Source organism: Poecilia reticulata, linkage group LG17 (genome assembly GCF_000633615.1).
Source record: "Poecilia reticulata strain Guanapo linkage group LG17, Guppy_female_1.0+MT, whole genome shotgun sequence".
Lineage (NCBI taxonomy): Eukaryota > Metazoa > Chordata > Actinopteri > Cyprinodontiformes > Poeciliidae > Poecilia > Poecilia reticulata.
In genome coordinates, this window is record NC_024347.1 from 29362665 (window position 1) to 29382388 (window position 19724).

Sequence of the window (19724 nt, forward strand, 5' to 3'; positions counted from 1 at the left end):
ATCAAATCATAAAAAGCTGAATTATTCTGACTGGAATGATGGTTTTTTTTTTTCCTCTCAGATTGGTACAGATTTTACTCCAGTTAGCCGCTTTAAGCCCGTGGTGTCCAAGTCCAGCGAGCGTACCAGAGCTGGGTCGATGAAGCTGTGCGTGGTGGACCAGGCCTGCGGCGTGATGAGGCTGTAGAGAGGGAACTGCTGCTGCGGGCTGTAAACAGGCGGGATGTAGTAGGACGTGTAGCGCTGCTGCTGCTGCTGCTGCTGCTGCTGAGCGTAGGGGTTCACCTCCACGGGCCGGTAACCGTTCTTTGGCATGAAAGTGTTGATAGCGATTGCCTTCGCCTTTATCCTCGCCTGGCGGGGAGAAAAGTCTTAGATTTAGGTAGCAAGAAATATCAGTAATCACAATGAAAGTTTATTTTGAGCTGAATTTGACTACCTTGAATTGATTGTAACTAAACCGTAATTTATATCTGTATTTATTGAACTTAAAGGTGATTGGAATGAATCAGGTTTCACTTTTGTTGAGAGCTATAACTGCAATAAAATTTAGCTTCAGAGAAGTTTCCATTTAATATCTTTATAATGTAGAGTAATAAACTGTTTCCCTTAAAAAGAAAACTGAACTGAACGACATGAGCGTATTTTTGTGGGTACGTTTTCATCTTAAACTCATCAGTTGTGAAAAGTGCTTTATATTTTTCTGCATGTTTGTGACACTTCACTGCAAAAACACAAAACCTTACCAAGCACTTTTAATCTGGTTTTCAGTGAAAACATCCTAATACACTTGAAATAAGATAAAAATCAACTTACAAATAACTATTCAGTAAGATACACAAGCTTGTTTTAAGCCAATAATTCCTTAATTTTGATGAAAAAGTTCTATTGGCAGATTATTTCACTTATAACAAGACATTTTCTCATAAGTGAAATAATCTGCCAATGGAACTTTCTCATCAATATAAAATAATTGTTAAGCTCTTATATCCATATTTTTGCAATGTTCAGTGTTTCAGAAAATTAAAACAATTTAAATATCGATCAACTGATATAACAGATAAACACTGAATTGTGAAAAAACATGCAAAAAACAGGAAATGAAAAAGGAGACGAAGACTTTTTCACACCACTGCATGTGGACAAATTTAAATCATAATATTTCATAAACCGCTGAAGTGCAGAAAAAATATATATATCTGTTTAGATCAACTGAAAATAGCAGTACAAGCACTATGTGCGGTGATTTCTCCTAACAGCATCTCTGGTTATTAAATATGGATGTTTACTCTGCTGCAAACATGCTGCATGAAAAGTTGATGAAGACCTAAAACAGATGTTGGCTTTTTTTAAATCAAAGGATTTATTGAAGCCAGTCAGCTCACTGCTCAGTGGAGATGAGTTTAATTCTCAGTAAACAGGACTGACATCTAGGCATCGTTTTAAATAAAAACAACAGAAAGGCTCTAAATGACTGTGTTCTGGTTCCACAATTAAAAACATGAAGTAATGAGTGAGAAACAGAGAGATGATGACGGCTTAGAGGCTGTAAATGGCTGGTTAGATACCTTAATTGGCTTCCCTTGGAAGGTCTTCACTTCTTCGCGAAGATACTGATATGCCTTTGGAGGAAAAAATGATGGAATAAGAAAATAAATCAGTTTCGGATCTTTTAAAATACGGGGCTCTTTTGCACTTAAAAAGGTCAAAATAAATCACGTTTAAACAAAAATAATACTAAAGTTAAAGGTGAAATATTTGAGTGAGACAGAGAGAGAGAGAGCGACAGAGAGCGACAGAGAGAGAGAGAGACAGAGAGAGACAGAGCAAAAGAGAGCGAGAGGCAGAGAGCGAGAGAGACAGAGCAAAAGAGAGAGCGAGAGGCAGAGAGAGCGAGAGAGACAGAGCAAAAGAGAGAGCGAGAGNAGAGAGCGAGAGGCAGAGAGCGAGAGAGACAGAGCAAAAGAGAGAGCGAGAGGCAGAGAGAGCGAGAGAGACAGAGCAAAAGAGAGAGCGAGAGAGACAGAGAGCACGACAGAGAGACAAAGAGAGAGCAAAAGAGAGACAGAGAAAAAGAGAGAGCGAGAGAGAGCGACAAAGAGAGAGAGAGAGAGACAGAGAGAGAGTAAAAGAGAGACAGAGGCAGACAGAGACAGCGAGAAAGGCAGAGAGCGAGAGAGACAGAGAGAGAGAGGCAGAAACAGAGAGAGACAGAGAGAGAGAGGCAGAGAGTTGGCTGGTTGTATCCCGTTTTTATCGATCTGACTCGGGTTGGAGAGGAAACGTCGGTTACCTGCTGTGCATCTGCTTCTGACTCGAAGGTGATGAACCAGTTGTCATTGTAGGCAAATTCACAGTTGATAAACTTGGGTAAGTTGTTCCCTTTGAAAAGGGCCTCCACCTCCTGGAAAAACAACAAGGGAACGTTACTCACGCCGAGGAGAACCAAAACAGGAAAACAGTGATCCAGAGTAAAAACAATCAAGTTCATTGCACACAGATGGAAAGAGATCGGTGTGGATAATGAAAATATCCCATCAGGCTGTGTTTAATCTGGCCGACACTGACCTCTATAGGCGTGCTCTCTGGAACCTCTCGGAGGATCACGATGCAGCGGTTCTGATTGGGTCGCACCTTCTCCCCCTTCTCGTCCACCTGGACCAATGGCAACGCTGCAGGACGACGCAAAGAAGTTTTAAAAAGTCAACCAGTAGACATTTTTTAAAATCCTCTGATGCTTTGGACTAAATGGCCTGTAGCAACAAAGTCTCTGGTTTGAATCCCAAATCTTTTCTGAGTAACTTGCATGTCCTGGTTCTTCACCTTCCTCAGTCTGCTGCTTTTATCATCCAGTTTTTGTGCAAATTTATAGCAAATTTTTAGTAAAAATGGACACAAACATTGGCTGAAAGTGAAGCTATAACTCCCACCTGCAGGTGGCAGTGTTTCTTCTACGACTCCACTGTCTCAGCCTTGAAGTTAAATTACAGCTCATGATTGATATGGCCAGTCAAAAAGTCACATTTGCTGCACAAATATCGCAAACTTTCTTGCAAATATTTCTAAAGTAGTGCCACAAAATCAGATAGTTTGATTACAAAAAGAAGAAAAGCGATTATGAAATCCTCAAGGAACTGATCCCATAAGGTCTTGTTGAAAGGTCTTGCTTTCTAACGCCAGATTCTTATTTTAAATGAACATGGTGTTTCAAACTATTTTGAAACAGATATTTTTTGGTGGGGAAAAAAATGTCCATCAATATTTTCTGTGGGATTATTGCCAGGAACAAATATTTTTCAGTGGCACCAGACCGACGTTCCAGCACCAAACATTTCGCTAATGCAAAAATAGTTTTATTTAAGGTTAAAGTCTGAGAGGCTATTTTACTTAAAACAGTTTATTTTCTTTAAAAATATCTAATTGCCTAATTTACTGAAAAGCAAACTGAATCATAGAAAAATTGTGTTTTTAAGCTGATTACTTTAATCTTGCAGATCTTGTCTCACAGAGATGAATGAACATGGATGAGCGGACAGATGGCATGATAAACGTTTTTAAAAACAATATATTTCTTCTTTAAAACCGAAATCTTATTTAATTGTAACTCTTTGGCAGCCATTGCTTTCTAGTTTAAATTTAAATTTAAATCCAAGCTGTTGGGAGGACATGACTGAGCAACAAAAAACAGCAAGTAGTTTCAAATTAGGCTGTAAATTAAGTCTGCGTTTAAATCAAATGCACCTTAATAATCAGTCCAGGTAAATCAGCGTGAAACACTTCCTTCCTGAGCAGTTGCTGCAGCTGACTGACGTCACGCTGTTTGCTTTAAAGCCAGCGGTTAAGCATGGAGGTGAGCGACGCCACAACAGCGCTTTACTCACATCGTAAAATGTCCACTATCAGCTCCACGTCAGTGCTGAGCTTCTTGACGTGGTCCAGGTTGGCCACCGTCACGATTGGCACGTACTGATCGCTGTCCATCTGGGAGATGAGGTACATGTCACTGGCCAGGTTCTCCCTGACGGAGAGAGAGGAAACGGGTTAGGACTTGAATCAGACAGTGATGCAGTATTCACTAAATCATTACCGAGATGTGCACATCTGGTTTCTGTCAAGTGTTTTGAAAAAGACGATCTTAAAAATGCAGAATATGAGGTTAAGAAAAAACTTTATTTTTCTTAAAATGTGGAGAAATGTGAACTAAACGGTCTTAAAAGTTCAACAAAATTCTTCAAATTCATTGCAGTTAATTTCATCTTCCCTTAATGCAACATGCATAAAGTTAAATGAGTGAAACTAAGAAAAGTTTTAAAAAGACTCAAATTAACTTGTTATAGGATGGAGGCTAAAAAAGATTCACTGCATTATTCAGATTGTGAATCATCAAGTAATGAAGTAATTTTTAAAGTTAACGTATTACTTATGAAAATGAGTATTAGATTACTTTCTTAGAGAAGCAATGAGTAATTTCCAAATAACTAGACCAACTTGTTGCGGATGGTAAAAACGTCCAGTAGCAGTCATTCTTCCACCGAATCTAACAAAGCTTCTGACTGAAGACTGCTGCTTCATAACAGTCTCATGACTGTCATGACATTCTGACAGCTCAATTTCCAGGCAGCTAAGAGGATATTTCAGAGAAAAATGTCCTCCATGATACCATCAGTTGCTGGCTTGCTCTGCTAATCCACCTCATTTTCTTTTGCTACCTCTCTTTGTCTGTCTGTACGATTAGAAGGCCTTTTAGAAAGAGATGCTGGAGTCGTTACTGTGATTTGAAATGCTAATCAGCTGCTCCCGGTTGTAAACGCAGCCCCCCTGTTGCCATGGTTACGCACCACAACAACTGTCTGAAAGTAAGAAAGTAAAAGCAAAAATCCTTCCAGCTGCACAGCATCCAGAACCAGAGGGAATAACTGTCCATCCATAAACTTTATAAAAACAAAGTCTACAAATAAATAAAAGTGCACAGAACAATGAGAAAAGAGGAAAACAATTTAAATTTGTAAGGTTTTGACTTGTGAGCAGCAGCAGCAGCAGCACTGCAGAGGCGTTTAAAGGCCCTGAAACGGGCCTTTCATTCAGGCCATGCCCGACGCCCACAGGGGGAACAATGACAACCAGATGCCTAAACGGAGTCCAGCCTCACTTGGGGCCAGACTCGGGCCTAAATAAATAAATAACTCATAACGTTTGGTGAAAGCAGCACTTTTCATGGCCATAAAGTTCTTTCTGGCCATGAATAAAGCTGAACATGCAGAAGGAATTTAAATGTAATTTGATGTGAACTTAGAAAAGGTGTGCAAATGTTTTACTTTAGAGGGGCAAATAACACCTGACGTCGAAACCAACTGAAGTGGTTATGGCATCTGATCTAGAAAGTTTAACTGTTGAAAAATTGCAGCTCTTTATACCAGTTTATAATTTAGAACCACACATGGAAATGGAATAAATCAGGGTTGTTTTTTTTGTTTGTTTTTTTTAAGGGTGAAACGATGAGAATTGCTTCGTTCAGACAATCAGATGTGTCGCACAGATTGGGTCGCATTCATCTGCTGTGTAGACAAAGTCTGTGTTGGAGACTAGAGAATGTGGAACCTGATGATGCAAAGAATATTTCTTTTATTCTTTTATTTTTATCCTTTTAATTTTATTGTTTTATTTTATTCATAAAATACAGAAAATTAAGGACAACCCTGACCATCCTCTTCATGATACTGTCTTGGGAAAACAGAGTAACTTCAGTCAGAGGCTTCTTCGAATTCACTGTAATACAGACTGCTACAGAAGACCTTTCCTGCCAACAGTCATCACCATCTACAGTAACTCTTTGATTCGTTAGCAAAGCTATAATTTAAAACATGCACAATCATTTTCCTATCTTTTTGGAGTAAAACTATTAATGGAAGCTTCACCTGGTTATTTATCTGAGATTTTCAGATTTAAAATAAATTTAAGTAAATAATGCAAAGATTAAGATTGTTGCAATAAACAAATTATAAATTTTATTTTTTGAAGGGCATTTTTTATTTATCGTTTTTGGTTGCGTTTTAATTTTGGATATTTGAAATATCTTGCAGTTCCATTGTTAAGTTTTCCTTACAAAATAAAGGTTGACTGGTCTTTGAGGGGGGAAACTTGCATAATTATGTCACAATCAATATATTACTTGAATAACGTTACCACTTATCGCCATAATTATTGGGGCAATTTATCATCCGGGAAATTGGTAATCAAGACAGACCAGGCAAAGATAAAAAGATAAAAGATTAAGTCTGTCCAGACTGAATATTTAGCCGTTATTCAGATATAGGTATGGTGTTGGTACAGATGGTGTTTTAAGTTACATTCTGATTTGTTTCATCCTGAATCGTCCATCAAATTTGCAAAAAAAAAAAGTATATAGTGACGCTGACTTAAATCATCTTGATCAAGCTTCAGTGTGGAGTTTCTGAATGGAGGTAGCAGTAAACGGCCTAACAGTGGCGTAGATCCGTTTCTGTTTTCTGGGTTTGTGTTGATGCATGCAGGCGGCCAGGCGGCACGCATTGTGAGCTGCCAGCAGATGTGCTCCCTGGAGGCCACAAGCAGCTGATAACCTTTACATCTCGCAGACCACAGAGGGCCCCGGAGGTTTAACCGCCACGGGAAAAACACTGCTGTGTCGGAATGCAGTCGTGTTGTGGTGCTGGCAACACGAATCCACAGAGTTTCACAAGGAGGGAAGAAACAGACGGGATCCCGCTGTGGTCAACAAAAGCTGCTGTTCTCCAGCTTCATGAATCATCCACAGCTACCGGCTCAGTGTTAAACAGGAAAACAAGTGGAGACCTTTCAGTTTGTGTGGATAGTGAGGAAAAATAGATATTTTTAATTAGGAACATTAACCAAAGTGCTAATAATAAAATTTTTATTGAGTTAATAGCAGGGTGTGTGATTAATTCAAACATTAAACAAAATAATCAACATTTTCAATTCAAAATCCATTTTTTGCTACTAAATTATTGTATAAATAGACATTTGAGCTCAACAACAAAGATATTTATTGTTTCTACTTTGTTATTCAACCATCAGCACGATTCTATCATTCACCTTTCCAGTTTTTCATGCACCTTTTTTAGAAATGTGGGCTGTGGACGCTGACGTTAGCTGCAACACGTTTAGCATTAAGATGCTGCTGAATAGCTTCGCTGATTGGCTAATTAATTTATAAAAACAATATTTGTTGTAAAAACAATCTGATTGTTTTTCCAACAAATATTAACTTCAAGTGGGCCAAAAGAGATGGCTTTGCTGTTCGCTGATGCTAGCAGGTGTCGTTTGTGCGTCAGATTTATGGGCGTACCAGAAACACTGGAATAGAAAGGTTCCAGACGGAACTTTTGTACATATATACATTTAAAATAAATAATAACAATTGCAGTAAAGTTTGTAAAATTTAAGTAATTAATTAATCAAAATTAAAGCATTAAAGTTCCTGCCTTATTAATCATGCATAACACCTGATTAAAACATATCTTCACACAACCTAGCTGCTGATGGAGGCTGCCAATACACTGGAAGACTCAGAGGAATATACGTTTTATGAACGCATATGTTGTGTCCTGCATCACTCTTGTTGTTGACCAATAGATCATCTTCTCTACCAGACTGGTTCCAGTGGTAAACTGGTGCTAAAGTTAGCTTAGCAACGCTTCTTTCTGATTCAACCACAAGCTCTGGTACCAAAAAAGTGATGGTATCTGAGCATCAATGGCCAAAGAGAAAGAATGGCTTTCACCAGGGGCTGAAGAGGCCAACTCAACCCTTACTAGCTCTAACATTAGTTATAGTCCAACTGGGTGCATTTAACCCATAAACAGTAGAATCAATACAATTTAACATTATAGAAACAACATGAGCTCACCGTCTCTCATCTTCCTGTTGGGTTTTATCATCACCTGTCTCAGATTTTTAAGTGGGTCAACGCAGCACACAGCTTCACGTAAAGCAGATACTTTCCACAGAGCCCATAAACCCCATTTCTGACTTCACCAGTTTGTTTCATGGCCAGATTTAGACTCAAAGCTCAACGGTTCAACCGAGTTTCTCCCCAAGATGAAGGAGCTAATAGAGCTAACGCTGCTAACACGCCTGAGTGTTTTCTTCTAACAATAGGAAGTCATGGTAAGAGGTCACTTACTCCAGGGTTTAAGACATTTTAAGACAGTTATGAATGGTATTTAAGACTTTCAAGACAGAAATGCACATTCAAAAATCTCAAATCGTATGGGTTGGCAACAGAAGTTGGCAAACTGCCAATAGATTTGTACATAAAGGACAATAAAAAGCTAATATCTTGCTAGATAAACAGCCAGCTAAATAGCTAGTAAGGATATATTAGCAGCTACTTACAGGGAGGCAAAACCACCTTGAGTCACAGAACGAAGTGAACTCATACTTAAAATTTTTGCATAACAGTAAAGGTCAACAAGAAAGAAAACCACATAGAATCATACGAGGTAAAACAGTCCTGCTACAGCAAAATTTAAGACCTCTGATTAACATATTCAAGGCCAACCGATTGATTTTTAATGAATGTGATACATTTTAAGGCTGTAGTTTTAAGATATGTTACGTTGAGACCAAGGATGTGCAAAAACCCTCTATTCTAAATCCAAGTTGTGCTGGAAGTTTCCTCATGCTAAAACGAGATTATTCCTTTCCACTGTCGCCACATGCATGATCAGGAGGAATTATTTATCGGCTCCTTCTGATAGAAAACTTTACAAATTGGTCCAATAAACTGAACTTGACTGAACTGCATTTTAACTAGGATTTTACTAGTCGGCTTACAATTAAATAGGAAACTGTTTACATTTACACTTACCCATGAGAGATGCAAAAAGCTACCTTGCAAGCTTGTAAGGGCACATTAGCAGCTAGTTACTGGTAGCCCCAAGAAAAATAAACTACACAGAATATACAAGAGTAAATAGTTCTGCCACAACAATATTTATGACCTATAGTTAACTTATTTAACATTTTTTTAATGAATTTAAGTCACTTTAAGATCTTAGTTTTAGATATGCAAGACTTAAAGATGCACAGAAACCCAGTTTATAGAACCTGTCAATAACCAAAAGTAGCTTATGGAGGAGAAGTTGGACTCACCGGGACAGGCAGAACTCCAGGGTCTTCTTCAGGTTCTCTCTTAAGCCCTCCTGGCTGTTGTCAGGCGGAGAATCACTGCCTGTTGATAAGACAGGAAAGAAAAATGATTTTAATAGCAAGAAATAACAAATACATCTTTAAAAACTTGGTGCAAACAAACAAACCGAACAAAAAGTGAGATAAATGGAGGAAAAATAGGACAATGAATATTTAATGAAGAAATAAGCAAAAGGAAATTGGCAAAATCTTCCCTACTGCTGCCTGTATAGGCCTATATAGCCATCATGAAGGAAACACTTCATCAGTTTCTTAAATTCAGTTAAGTTAGCTTAGAGTTTGAATCTGTTGTCAATTAACGCCCAAAGTGACCTGCAGAACATTTTTGGCTCTGTTACAGTTGTGTTTATTTCAAGCAGAGAGCACTTAGAGATAAAAGTCTGGTGGCATATCCTTGCTGGAGAGGATCATCAAATTTTAATGCTGCTGTGAATTAAACCTTTTAAAGTGGCCACTTGCCTCCTCAGAAAATGAAAACCAGTGGAGGATGTGCTCTACTTGGATGAAGTCATCTCATTCCCAGAATTAAAACTCTACTGCAGGTACGGCTGAACAGGTGATTCACCTCTAATTACTTCATGATTTATCTGCCAGAGCAAAGCGGGCCGAGTCCACGTCAACAACCCGGGTCGTTTCCCAGGATAATTACCTCTTAAATCCTCACAATAATAAACACACATTGCCAGTGAGCTCAACTGCTGATTTTAACTCCAAATTGGTTCTACGTAGAGTAACCTGTGAAAGCCCACAAACCGCCCAGTCACTAGCCAGCCCACCTGTGTGCCCAGGCTGCCCAGGGTCGGGGTACCCTGGGTAGGCGGGCTCGGGGCCCTCCAGTGTGACGGTGGCAACCGGGGCCGGCTCTGTCAGCATTACTGGTTCTGGTGGAGGCTCATCTGGGTCAGCTAGCTCAGGCTCCTTGTAAGCTTTGTCCTCACTGGCTTCAAAGCCTGGCAATCAACAAGGGCAGCAATTATTGACAACACAGGCAATAAGATAATGATTCATCAAGCCTGTTTGCGTCTGAGCTCCATCAGCTTCACTCTGACACATAAGCTAATTGGTCTAACCTTTGCCTAGAAAATTAAATAAAAAGATGAAAAATTACATAATCTGAGAACAAAAATAATACATGAGTAATGAACAAATTAAGAGATGAAGAGAAGATTTCCTTTGATTGGTTCTGATTAGGTCAAATACTGAAAAATATTTGTTACCATTAACCATCAAATCCCTTAAAACTCCATTATCAGTCTATAACACACATTGAAGTCACTTTAACACACTTCTTTAAACTCAATGTAGAGCTGGACAATAAATCAATAACAATATACATGGCGATAGACATGTGACCAATCAATAGATAATACATCTGATAGAATATTCAATGATTTCATCAAACTCCAATCCAGAACCGCACAGCATTCTGGGAGATGTAGGCAGAGGAAATACTTCAGTCGCTCAACCTCTAAACTAGGTTGGTGGCTTCAACTAGTGAGAGAGCTAGTTGAAGCCACCAACTAGTGAGAGACTAGTTGGTGGCTCACTAGTTGGTGAGCCACCAACTAGTTTGGTTTGTTTGCAACCAAACAATCTTTGCAACCAAAGATTGTTTGCTTTGGTTGCCAAGCAACAATCTTTGCTTTGCAGCCAAAGCAAAGATTGTTGCTTTGGTTGCCAAGCAACAATCTGTTGAGTAACTGGCCCAGCACCAGTTTAAAGTTAACTGCTTGAAAATAATAAGAATAGAAAATGTCAGGCCACTAGTTTGGCAGTATTTTAAATATTTAAAACAACAAATTAATCAATAATCATTGATATTGACCAATATGAAACACTTATATTGTGATACATTTTCAGCCATATATAAATAAAACAGTCAAGGACTCAAAGGCAGATGATTTGGGATTAGAAATCTGGCAATCAACTTGGTACCAAAAGCATGTCGTCTAGCATTTAGGAAAAAAACTTTTTTATTACTGCTTAAACAAACATATTTTCTGGGTAGTTTAATTTTTAACATTATTATTTTACAGATGTTTCACAAACACTATAAAAGCCACATAACCTTTTTTCCATTTCTGTTTTAGATCAGTTTGAGTTACCAAAACATGTTGAGAATAAAAGCAGCAGGATTTAATTCAAAGTTCTATCTAGATCTCTTCACTTTTAATGTGTACATGAAAAATAATCTATAAAATATTGAAACACTGATTGTTTATAATTAATGTCTCCAAGCCCATGCATGAGCTCCTTCAATCTCAGTCTGCTCCATCTTAGGTGCACAAAAAAGCGTAAATCCTTCCTCACAGCAGCTGCTAAGACTCTAAAACCAACAATACCGCCAACAAACTCAATAAATGTTTAAATCTCTGCTTGTATTTAAAGTTTTTCCGCATTTCAAACAACATTCCACTTACAAGAAGTGCCGTTTCACTTATTAATCTGTTGTTTTTATGCACAAATATACAAGATAATTCGTTTCATTTTTAAATTATGCTACTCAGTTCCACATTTTTTAGATTCTGAAAATGCTACTTTTAATAACTGCACAATATTTTCTAATGCAGTAAATCTGACCTTCCTGTACGGTAGGTTATTCTTGGTTCCATGTTTTATATTTTTATTTTTGTGTAAATCTAAGCGCTTGTACTAGGATGTCACTTTCCTGACAATAAACATATTTTTTTTCTATTCTAATACATAAAAACATCACAAGCCATCTCAAACGTCATCCGCCACACAGCAGCAAAAGCAGCCTTTCACAAACAAAAATCAACCCTGGCATTAAAGTGCCACCCACATCATTTGATTGGCAGGTAATGGCTGAGGTAAATGCACTGTGCTTCCAAACAACATACTGGTTTTTACAGGTAATAAACCTATAATTACCCGCTCTGCAGCAGCAGTTCAGCCATTAAAGGTAAACCACTGCTCATGCTTTTATAGCCCATAAAATTGTAGCATTTACGACAAAAACATGCAAACTTTATTCTGTAAACTGAAGAAAATTATTTAAATGCCTGGAAGAGGATGATTTTTAATACAGCCACAAAAACAAGTCAATAAGTAAACAGGCAAAAGCTGAGCAACATGGAAACAATGACTTCAGCTTCCTTTATATTGGTGGCAAAGCTGTGATATCAGGATGTGGTTCAGACTCACTTTAGTTCTTTAAATTTACTCTTTAGTTCCTTTATGATACTAAATCTTCAATACAAAGGTTTCTTTGTACTTCCTAAATTTTTTAAAGATGCACAAACAATCACAAATACACCATCAGTTGGATTAAATTTTCCACAAAATATCCTTGTTTGTATGAAATAAAGTGAGAGCAGAGCTAATCGATGCTTTCTGTTTCTGAACCATATCCTCGTTGCTTCTGCGCTGGATGTTAATCAGTTACGTTCAGGGACCAGTGGCTGGAATATATTAATGCATCATATTAAATTAGGTATGAATGATTAAAGACGTGTTTCACTCATGAAAAATGTGACGTGTGGCAGACAGGAGAGTAAAAATAACTTGTTGTGAATGAGCTGATCGTGTAGCTTTAATACCCACATGCAAATGAGACGCCAGAGTTTCGAGATTAAAAGAATCGCCCTCAGTGTTCAGTGACACAACTCTTAAAATGCCTCCAACTGAGACCTAAAAATAGCTCCAAGCCTGAAGGAAAAGTCTTTAATAAACCTGAAGGAGTTTCTTTTTTTTTTTTTTAACTCATCAGAAATTTTAGCCTGTTTGGGCTCAGCTTTAAGACTCTGCCATAAATGGTTTAGCTTGTTTCATTTCCTAACCAATCTGAAGCTATTGCTGTAATTTCCCTTCAAAAACATTTTAGACTGTTGAACTGAAGAGCTTTTTCAGCGACAGACTGCTGCATCCTTCGTGCACAACGGAGCGTTAATGCAGGTCCTTCCTCCCAGCAGTGATCAGGCTTCATAACCATCACTGCTCCCAACAAACTCAACAGCATCCCTACTGGTATTTGGACAATTTATTGTCTTTTTGCTAATTTTTAAATCACATTTTTGCTTTTATTGCACATCTGCTTGCCTGCAATATATTGATGTTATGCATTGCAAACAGTCTCAACTTTTTAATGTTCAAAACACACATTAAGTACATAAAAAAATGAAAAGGAGTCATTTTTAGATCCGTCATGATAACAAATTTTGCTGAACGATAAAAGTCATTACGATAAAAAAAAAATGCCATTTTGAAAACATTTTCAAGTATTACAATGTTAATGACATTCTCAAAGATCAATAACTTTAAATTCTAATGTACAATGTAATATTTTAAATATGCTAAATAAATAAACAAAACAACAAACTTAACTTTGAAGTCTGTGTGAACAAAATTGTTCTTTAAAAAAAGGGCTAGACGAGACTAAAGCACCAAACTGAAGAGTTTTGTCATTTAGTTTTAGAGAAAAACTATAAATTATGCAAACAGAAACCATTGAGTTTGTTTTAATTTCTCATGCAATTGATTCATTGCTTATTGAAACGGGCCTAATCCTAATGAGTTGTACATCCCTTGGATCGCGAGTATGATGTTTCTAGTTCTGACAAATGCACTTTATTTTTATATTTCAACACTTTTGGATGTTTTGTCTGAACTCATATATTGATGCTGCTGTTACACCTGAATTTCCCGAGTATGGAGATATAAAGGATATTTCAATTCTATTTTACTGGAGTTTGGGTGTTTATCCCTTTGTGTATATGAATATTTTGTTTATCCTTTTCCTTAAACATGCGCTTATGGTTTTATTTTTGAATTATATCAGTTTTGGTCTTCCATATCAGGGCAGCTAAGAGAGTTGATTGCAAGATTAGAAGAGGTCTGCATGTGTGTGTGTGTCCCAAGCGGGCGACTGACCTTCTGGGCCGGGGTCGGCCGAACTATCGCAGCCTTCCTTCCATGGCTGCAGGGCAGCAGTGGTGGTGTCAGCAGTCCCGCTGGTGTCCAGGCTAAACATGTGGTTGGCCCATGCTTTCGCATTGGGGTTGAGGTCTGAAACCTTGGCTGATTCCTGGGAGAAAAAAACAACAACACAGTCTGGTCAGAGAAGCCAAGGTTTCTGCTGAAGCAACACAGATCTGTGGTTTGCTTGCTCTAGTTTTCACTCTGTCTAATGGAAATGTGACCATTGAGGATTGTTTCTGAAATTAACAATAAAACTGATGTAAGGCACTCAGGAAAGCTAAGATTTAGAAATAAATTTAAAAGAAAAAACCCTCCCACAATATAAAGGAAATTGCACAAGAGCAGAGGGAACCTCAAAGCAAAGACGCGCCACCAGAGCTGCTGGCTGAAACAGGAAAATCTCCATTCTGAGACTGCAAAGTGATCGAATCAAAAAATGGCACATTCTGACAATTTTTCATTTAACCACGCAAGCCATTCTAAATCAAAATAGGCACATAAATAATTAAGAAAATAAACATTGTATTGCCTAGTGCAATAACAGCATTCCTCTAGCATACGCTTGGTCATTTATAAGAAAGGATGCATTTGCAGCTAAAAAGAAATCCTAAAATCAGAATCAGCCTTTATTGTCAGGTGTGAGTGTGTGTGTGCATGGTTGTGTGTCCCGTGTTGCCCTGCGACAGACTGGCGACCTGTCCAGGGTGACCCCGCCTCTCGCCCAGTACGCCTGCTGGAGAGTCACCAGCAACCCTCCTGACCCCACTAAGGGACAAGGATGTAAGAAAATGGATGGATGGATGGATGGATGTCATCCCAAAGAAGCATAACGAAATTCATTTCAGTAGAGCTCATCCAAAGAACCAAAAATTAAAGACCAACATCATAAGGCATGGGTAGACGGCTGCCTGAGGCAGCAGCCATCATGTGATGGCTCAACCCTTTCTGACTGACTTCACATCAATACAGTCCAGGGCTGATCTGTTGATTATTTTTTGGATTAACCCATCAATAATGGGTAGTAAAAGGTGCTTCATACAAGTTTTTTTGGTCTGAGTGAAGCTAAAACTGTAACCTGAGGAGTTCTGGGTAGAAAATATTTTCAGAAAAGGTGAGTTTTTATCTCAAATGCAAAATGTGTACATTTTTTGATCAGTTTTGGTTTAACTGTTGTTCTTTCAGCAAATAGCATGTTTTAGCGTGTACTCCAGTTAGCGATTAACCGATGGATTGCTAAATTAGTTAATGATTATTTTAACAATAGATTAATCACAATTATTTCAACCCTGCTTCATTCACAATACTTTCACCCATTTTCTCTACGAATGAAGAAGGAAACAAACATCGTGACAGACATTTATATAGCATCTAAAAACTTCACACTATTGCCGTTAACTAAATTTTAAATACATTCTGGCTTGATTGAGGGATTTACTGTCAGCAACCAACAGTGAATAAAACATAAATCAGAGACAGGGAGGCATCATGGAGTGATTTACCGATCACCGGCACAGGCAATTTTTCCAAGACTGTTTAGTGACAAATAATCCAGCAGAGAAAAGAACCAGAAAAACCGAACAAGGAGCTGCAACGCTCGATTCAGAGGAAATTTATCCAACCTCTCTACCTGCAGAGACTGATCCCACGCACACGTCACCAGACCAGAATAAACCAGACCACAGAATCAGATGCAGCTGGGTTCAAGCAAAATACAAAATAACTTCCTTAGTTTCGCAAAAAAAAAATTTTTGCAGTGGTTTTTGGTTTTTTTGAAAAAGAAGTTAAAGGTGAAGTCTAAAGGGGACTTCCTGTTTATGCAGCGCCAACATCTGCGAAGCCTGAATGATCTGCTCTAACCCAGCAGAGGGATTCACGCCCAATTCTCACAAGTAAAACTCAGATTATGTGGATGAATGTGAGACTTGCACAATCACTGCAAGTCAAATATAAAGTATTCTAGTGTAATGTTGTAAGAAGTAAAAGTTCACGTTAATGTTCAGAGTAACAATTAGAGATCCACGATACAACGGCATCAACATCTCCAGTGCTGAAGGTTTTTTAGATATTAAGATTCACTGATTTGGAGAGATTGTATTTACATAATTATTATTATTATACGACTTGAAAATGGTTTCAAAACAACAATTTTATCAGTTATCGCAATAATTTCTGGAACAATTTATTGTTGAGCATAATGTTATCGCAACAGGCCTAATCGCCCTAGTCTTAATATCAGATATCGATGTTGGCCCAAATTTTCATATTGATGCAGGCCCAGTAATGATACTGGTCAGAACTGGACCAGCAATTACTATAATGTCAAACTTTTACAGTTTCAAATCACAGTTTTTGTCACCAGAAGTGAATTACAAGCAGACAGGGGTGCCGGTTTGCTACGTCTCCAGTCTCCACCTACTGATTCTATTCCATTCATTTCCTCCTCCTCCTCACTGGATGAATTTCAATATAGATTTTCTCTTTAGGATCTTTAAATTCAAGCGAGACTTTTTGCCATTTCTACTTTGTCATGGGAGGACACCATGCCTGAGTTTGACATTTCTTTTTTTTAATTAATCAATTTTATTTGTGTAGCACATTCCAGCAACAATGCAGATCAAAGTGCATCATGAAAACAAAATCATCATAAATACATAATAGAGTGAACAGCTGTGAAAATCAGTAGCAGGCATTACATTTTGTGAAGTGCCGTCGTTAAAATCATCAATACACATCAAATGTGTGATTCAATTTTCAGTTGTGGTTCAAAAGCAACTCTGAACAGGAGGGTTTTTAAATCTCAATTTAATAAGTTAACTCAGTGTTTCAGCTGTTTTGCAGTTTTAAGGAAGTTTGTTCCAAATTTCAGGTGAATAGACGCACTCTTCTTCAACGTCTTGTTTGATCCTGAACTGTCCTTTTCCTTACTTTTATCACAGAAATGAATAGAAATATTGTACTGCCTTAGAAACCTAAATGCTGTTTTAAAGTTGTATTTAGGTTCTAAATGAGTGAAGAACTCTATATTGTTAAAAACCATTCGCTTTTGTGCATTACAAGCGGAAATTAAAGTATTTCTGAGGGTCTTGGTGGCCTGAACCCACTGGAAATACTCACAGGATTAAAGGAGTAGTTCAGCCTGCACGCCTCGCAAGCAAACAGACCGTAACCCAGAGCCGTGGTGAGCGCCAGCGCATCATTTAACTCCTCAGGCACTGGAGGCCAGAAGCTTCCTGTGGAAGGTGGTAAAAAGCTCCACTCCATCCAATCCATGATTAAAACTCAGTAAAAACACACTCCCACATGCAAGCAGGATGAGACCGCCGATCATCCCCGTGTGATTTCGAGTTTTAGCCGGACTCCTCCGACTCCGTCTGCTCCGAGCTGCTCCGTCGATTCAACAAATCTGATGACAGCAGAGAGGCTCCGCTGCCCTGGTGGGCAAGGCTGACGTTGCACAAGCCGAGTGGCTGCCTCCTCCTGCTCAGCATCCGTGTCTGCTTTTGTTTTTGTCACCGTTGCACTGAGTCATTCTCTGGGAAAACAGCGGAGACGTCCATGGGGCTTTGAGGCGCTCACCTGAAGCCTTTGCGAACGCTAAAGCTCAACCCTCATGGGTGTTTTAATGGACTAACTCCACTAATTAGCTGCTGGGAGTAGAACGAAAACACAGTGAAACCTGTTTCCTCTTACAGGAGGAGTAACAAGTCAAAACAAGAAGCAGATTCATAGAAAGAGAGACGAGTCTGACTGGAAGCTGCACCGACAGATCCAGGCCAGGCAGACACACACACAGCAGACTATGCTAATGCTTCAGCTCCTGTCCGAGCCGGCTGCCATAGAAACCCCCGCTGACATCACCGAACGCGTTTTGTTTTGGGGGTTTTTACCGGGCATTGCTTGACCTTTAGAGATTTTAAATGTTCCTATTCCTCGACAAGGGTGAAAAGGTTGGCTGGCGTGATGACGGAGAGAGAGACGGTTCTGTTTTGTTGGAGTGATTCAGAGGCGAGTTACTGTCGGTGTCATCCCAGGGCAGCTGATGAAGCACCGCCAAGAAGAGCAGCGACTGCAAACAGCTGAATCTGGACTAATCTGCTGGTGTGCAAACATCAGGAGCAATCAGAGGCTCGATATGAACTGAGAAACACCAGGGTAGTTATTTTTATTGCACACAATACTACGACAAACGTCTTCTGGAATCAGAGTCAAAACAGTCAACTACGGCTGAAAAAATCTATTGGATTAATCGTTGTTTTCAAATAATCATCAGCTAATTTAGTTATCAACTAGAAAATATAGACTAAAAAAAGGCAATTTGTTGAAAGAACAACATAGTAAGAGCAGTAATTAAGACAAAACTGTACAGAAATCAAAGTTTGCTAATATTTTCTACCCAGAACTCCTGAAGTGGTATAATAACTGAGCACCTATTGATATCCAATAATTAATTCAGTATATTTTACACAATTAAAATACAGATCAAAGATAGGAGAATAATAAAGAGGCGAAAGCACAATGAGCTTAAAGTCTACACCTAAATAACATGGGGAAAAAAGTAATGCAATCCACAATAAAACCCTTAATTAGTTGATAATAAATTTTACGAAACGGTTGTTAGTTTATTGTGATGTACAAATAAAAAAAAGAAGTTATACGTTTTATAAATCACACTAGGAAATTTTCTGTCACTTTCAAAGAACCATGACTTTTTTCTTCTAATTTTAAAACTTTTTCCTCAGACGGACATTCAGGATTAAAAGTTCTCCCATTAAGACCATTTCTATCATCCGCCAACCTGAAATTAACCTGACGACCACTTCTTGGATAATAACCGTGTTAATCTAACAACATTCTCCACGTTCTCTACTGGTGAAAAACCAAACAAACAACTGGTGCTCTCTTTTCTAACAGACTCACTACAGTCTGCCTTTCTTCATGTCTGGTCTGAATTATAAATGCCTTGACTTGAACATTTGTGGCTATAAAATAGGTCAATATCCAAAGCGTTTTGAACACATATGTGCTCAACATATGGGCAGGCAGGTTCGTTTGGCCAGCAGGAACAGATTTTAGCTGCTTAAAATGCAGACGGATATGAAACTATTGGCAGAAAATGCTAAAAGTTGAGAAAACTACTTTCAGATAGTGCATATCTTGAGGTCTACGCTTAACATTTTGAGGCAAATCAATAAAATTACCACAATGAAGCTATTTTAATCAGATTCTGTGATATAGAAATAGTTGCTGCATGTCCCTTTGTTCCCAACATGGAAAGATTTTCCTCTCTGTTTGCAGTGGAGCTGGATCTCCCTGAACTAAATATGCTAAAAACGCTGGAAGCCGTCGTTTGGTTCACTGATTGCTTTTCCACCACCAGCAGCTTGTAATGAGACCTACAGCCTGAAGCGTTACCCCACCAGACGCCATCAGGGCGTCAGTTTGCCCCCTTTCCATTTCCGCTGCTTCTTATCCGTTTTCCAGTCTTTATCGTGATCTTTCTTTTTCCGAACTTACAGGGTAAAAACACCTTCCAACGCCTGAAGGCATCACACTAAGGCTGCAGGATGCAACTTATA

General features: G+C 38.6%; 1 protein-coding gene across 4 annotated transcripts in view; it reads right to left on the reverse strand.

Annotated features, from left to right (window-relative positions):
- The window catches only part of larp4b (La ribonucleoprotein 4B), a 38199-nt gene that overhangs the window by 7088 nt on the left and 11387 nt on the right, over positions 1 to 19724 (reverse strand). Inside the window, exons 1-9 of one of the 4 annotated variants that reach the window (XM_017309921.1) lie at positions 17263 to 17536; positions 14101 to 14254; positions 9987 to 10160; positions 9154 to 9232; positions 3882 to 4018; positions 2569 to 2672; positions 2294 to 2404; positions 1569 to 1622; positions 127 to 354 (exon numbers count right to left, since the gene is read on the reverse strand). In XM_017309921.1, coding sequence (XP_017165410.1) covers positions 127 to 354; positions 1569 to 1622; positions 2294 to 2404; positions 2569 to 2672; positions 3882 to 4018; positions 9154 to 9232; positions 9987 to 10160; positions 14101 to 14254; positions 17263 to 17418 — 1197 coding nt within the window. In that variant the 5' untranslated portion in view covers positions 17419 to 17536. Of the gene's footprint in view, positions 1 to 126; positions 355 to 1568; positions 1623 to 2293; positions 2405 to 2568; positions 2673 to 3881; positions 4019 to 9153; positions 9233 to 9986; positions 10161 to 10630; positions 10773 to 14100; positions 14255 to 17262; positions 17537 to 19724 lie in introns of those variants that run through there. The other 3 variants (XM_008434693.2, XM_017309922.1, XM_008434695.2) reach the window with 3 other exon arrangements.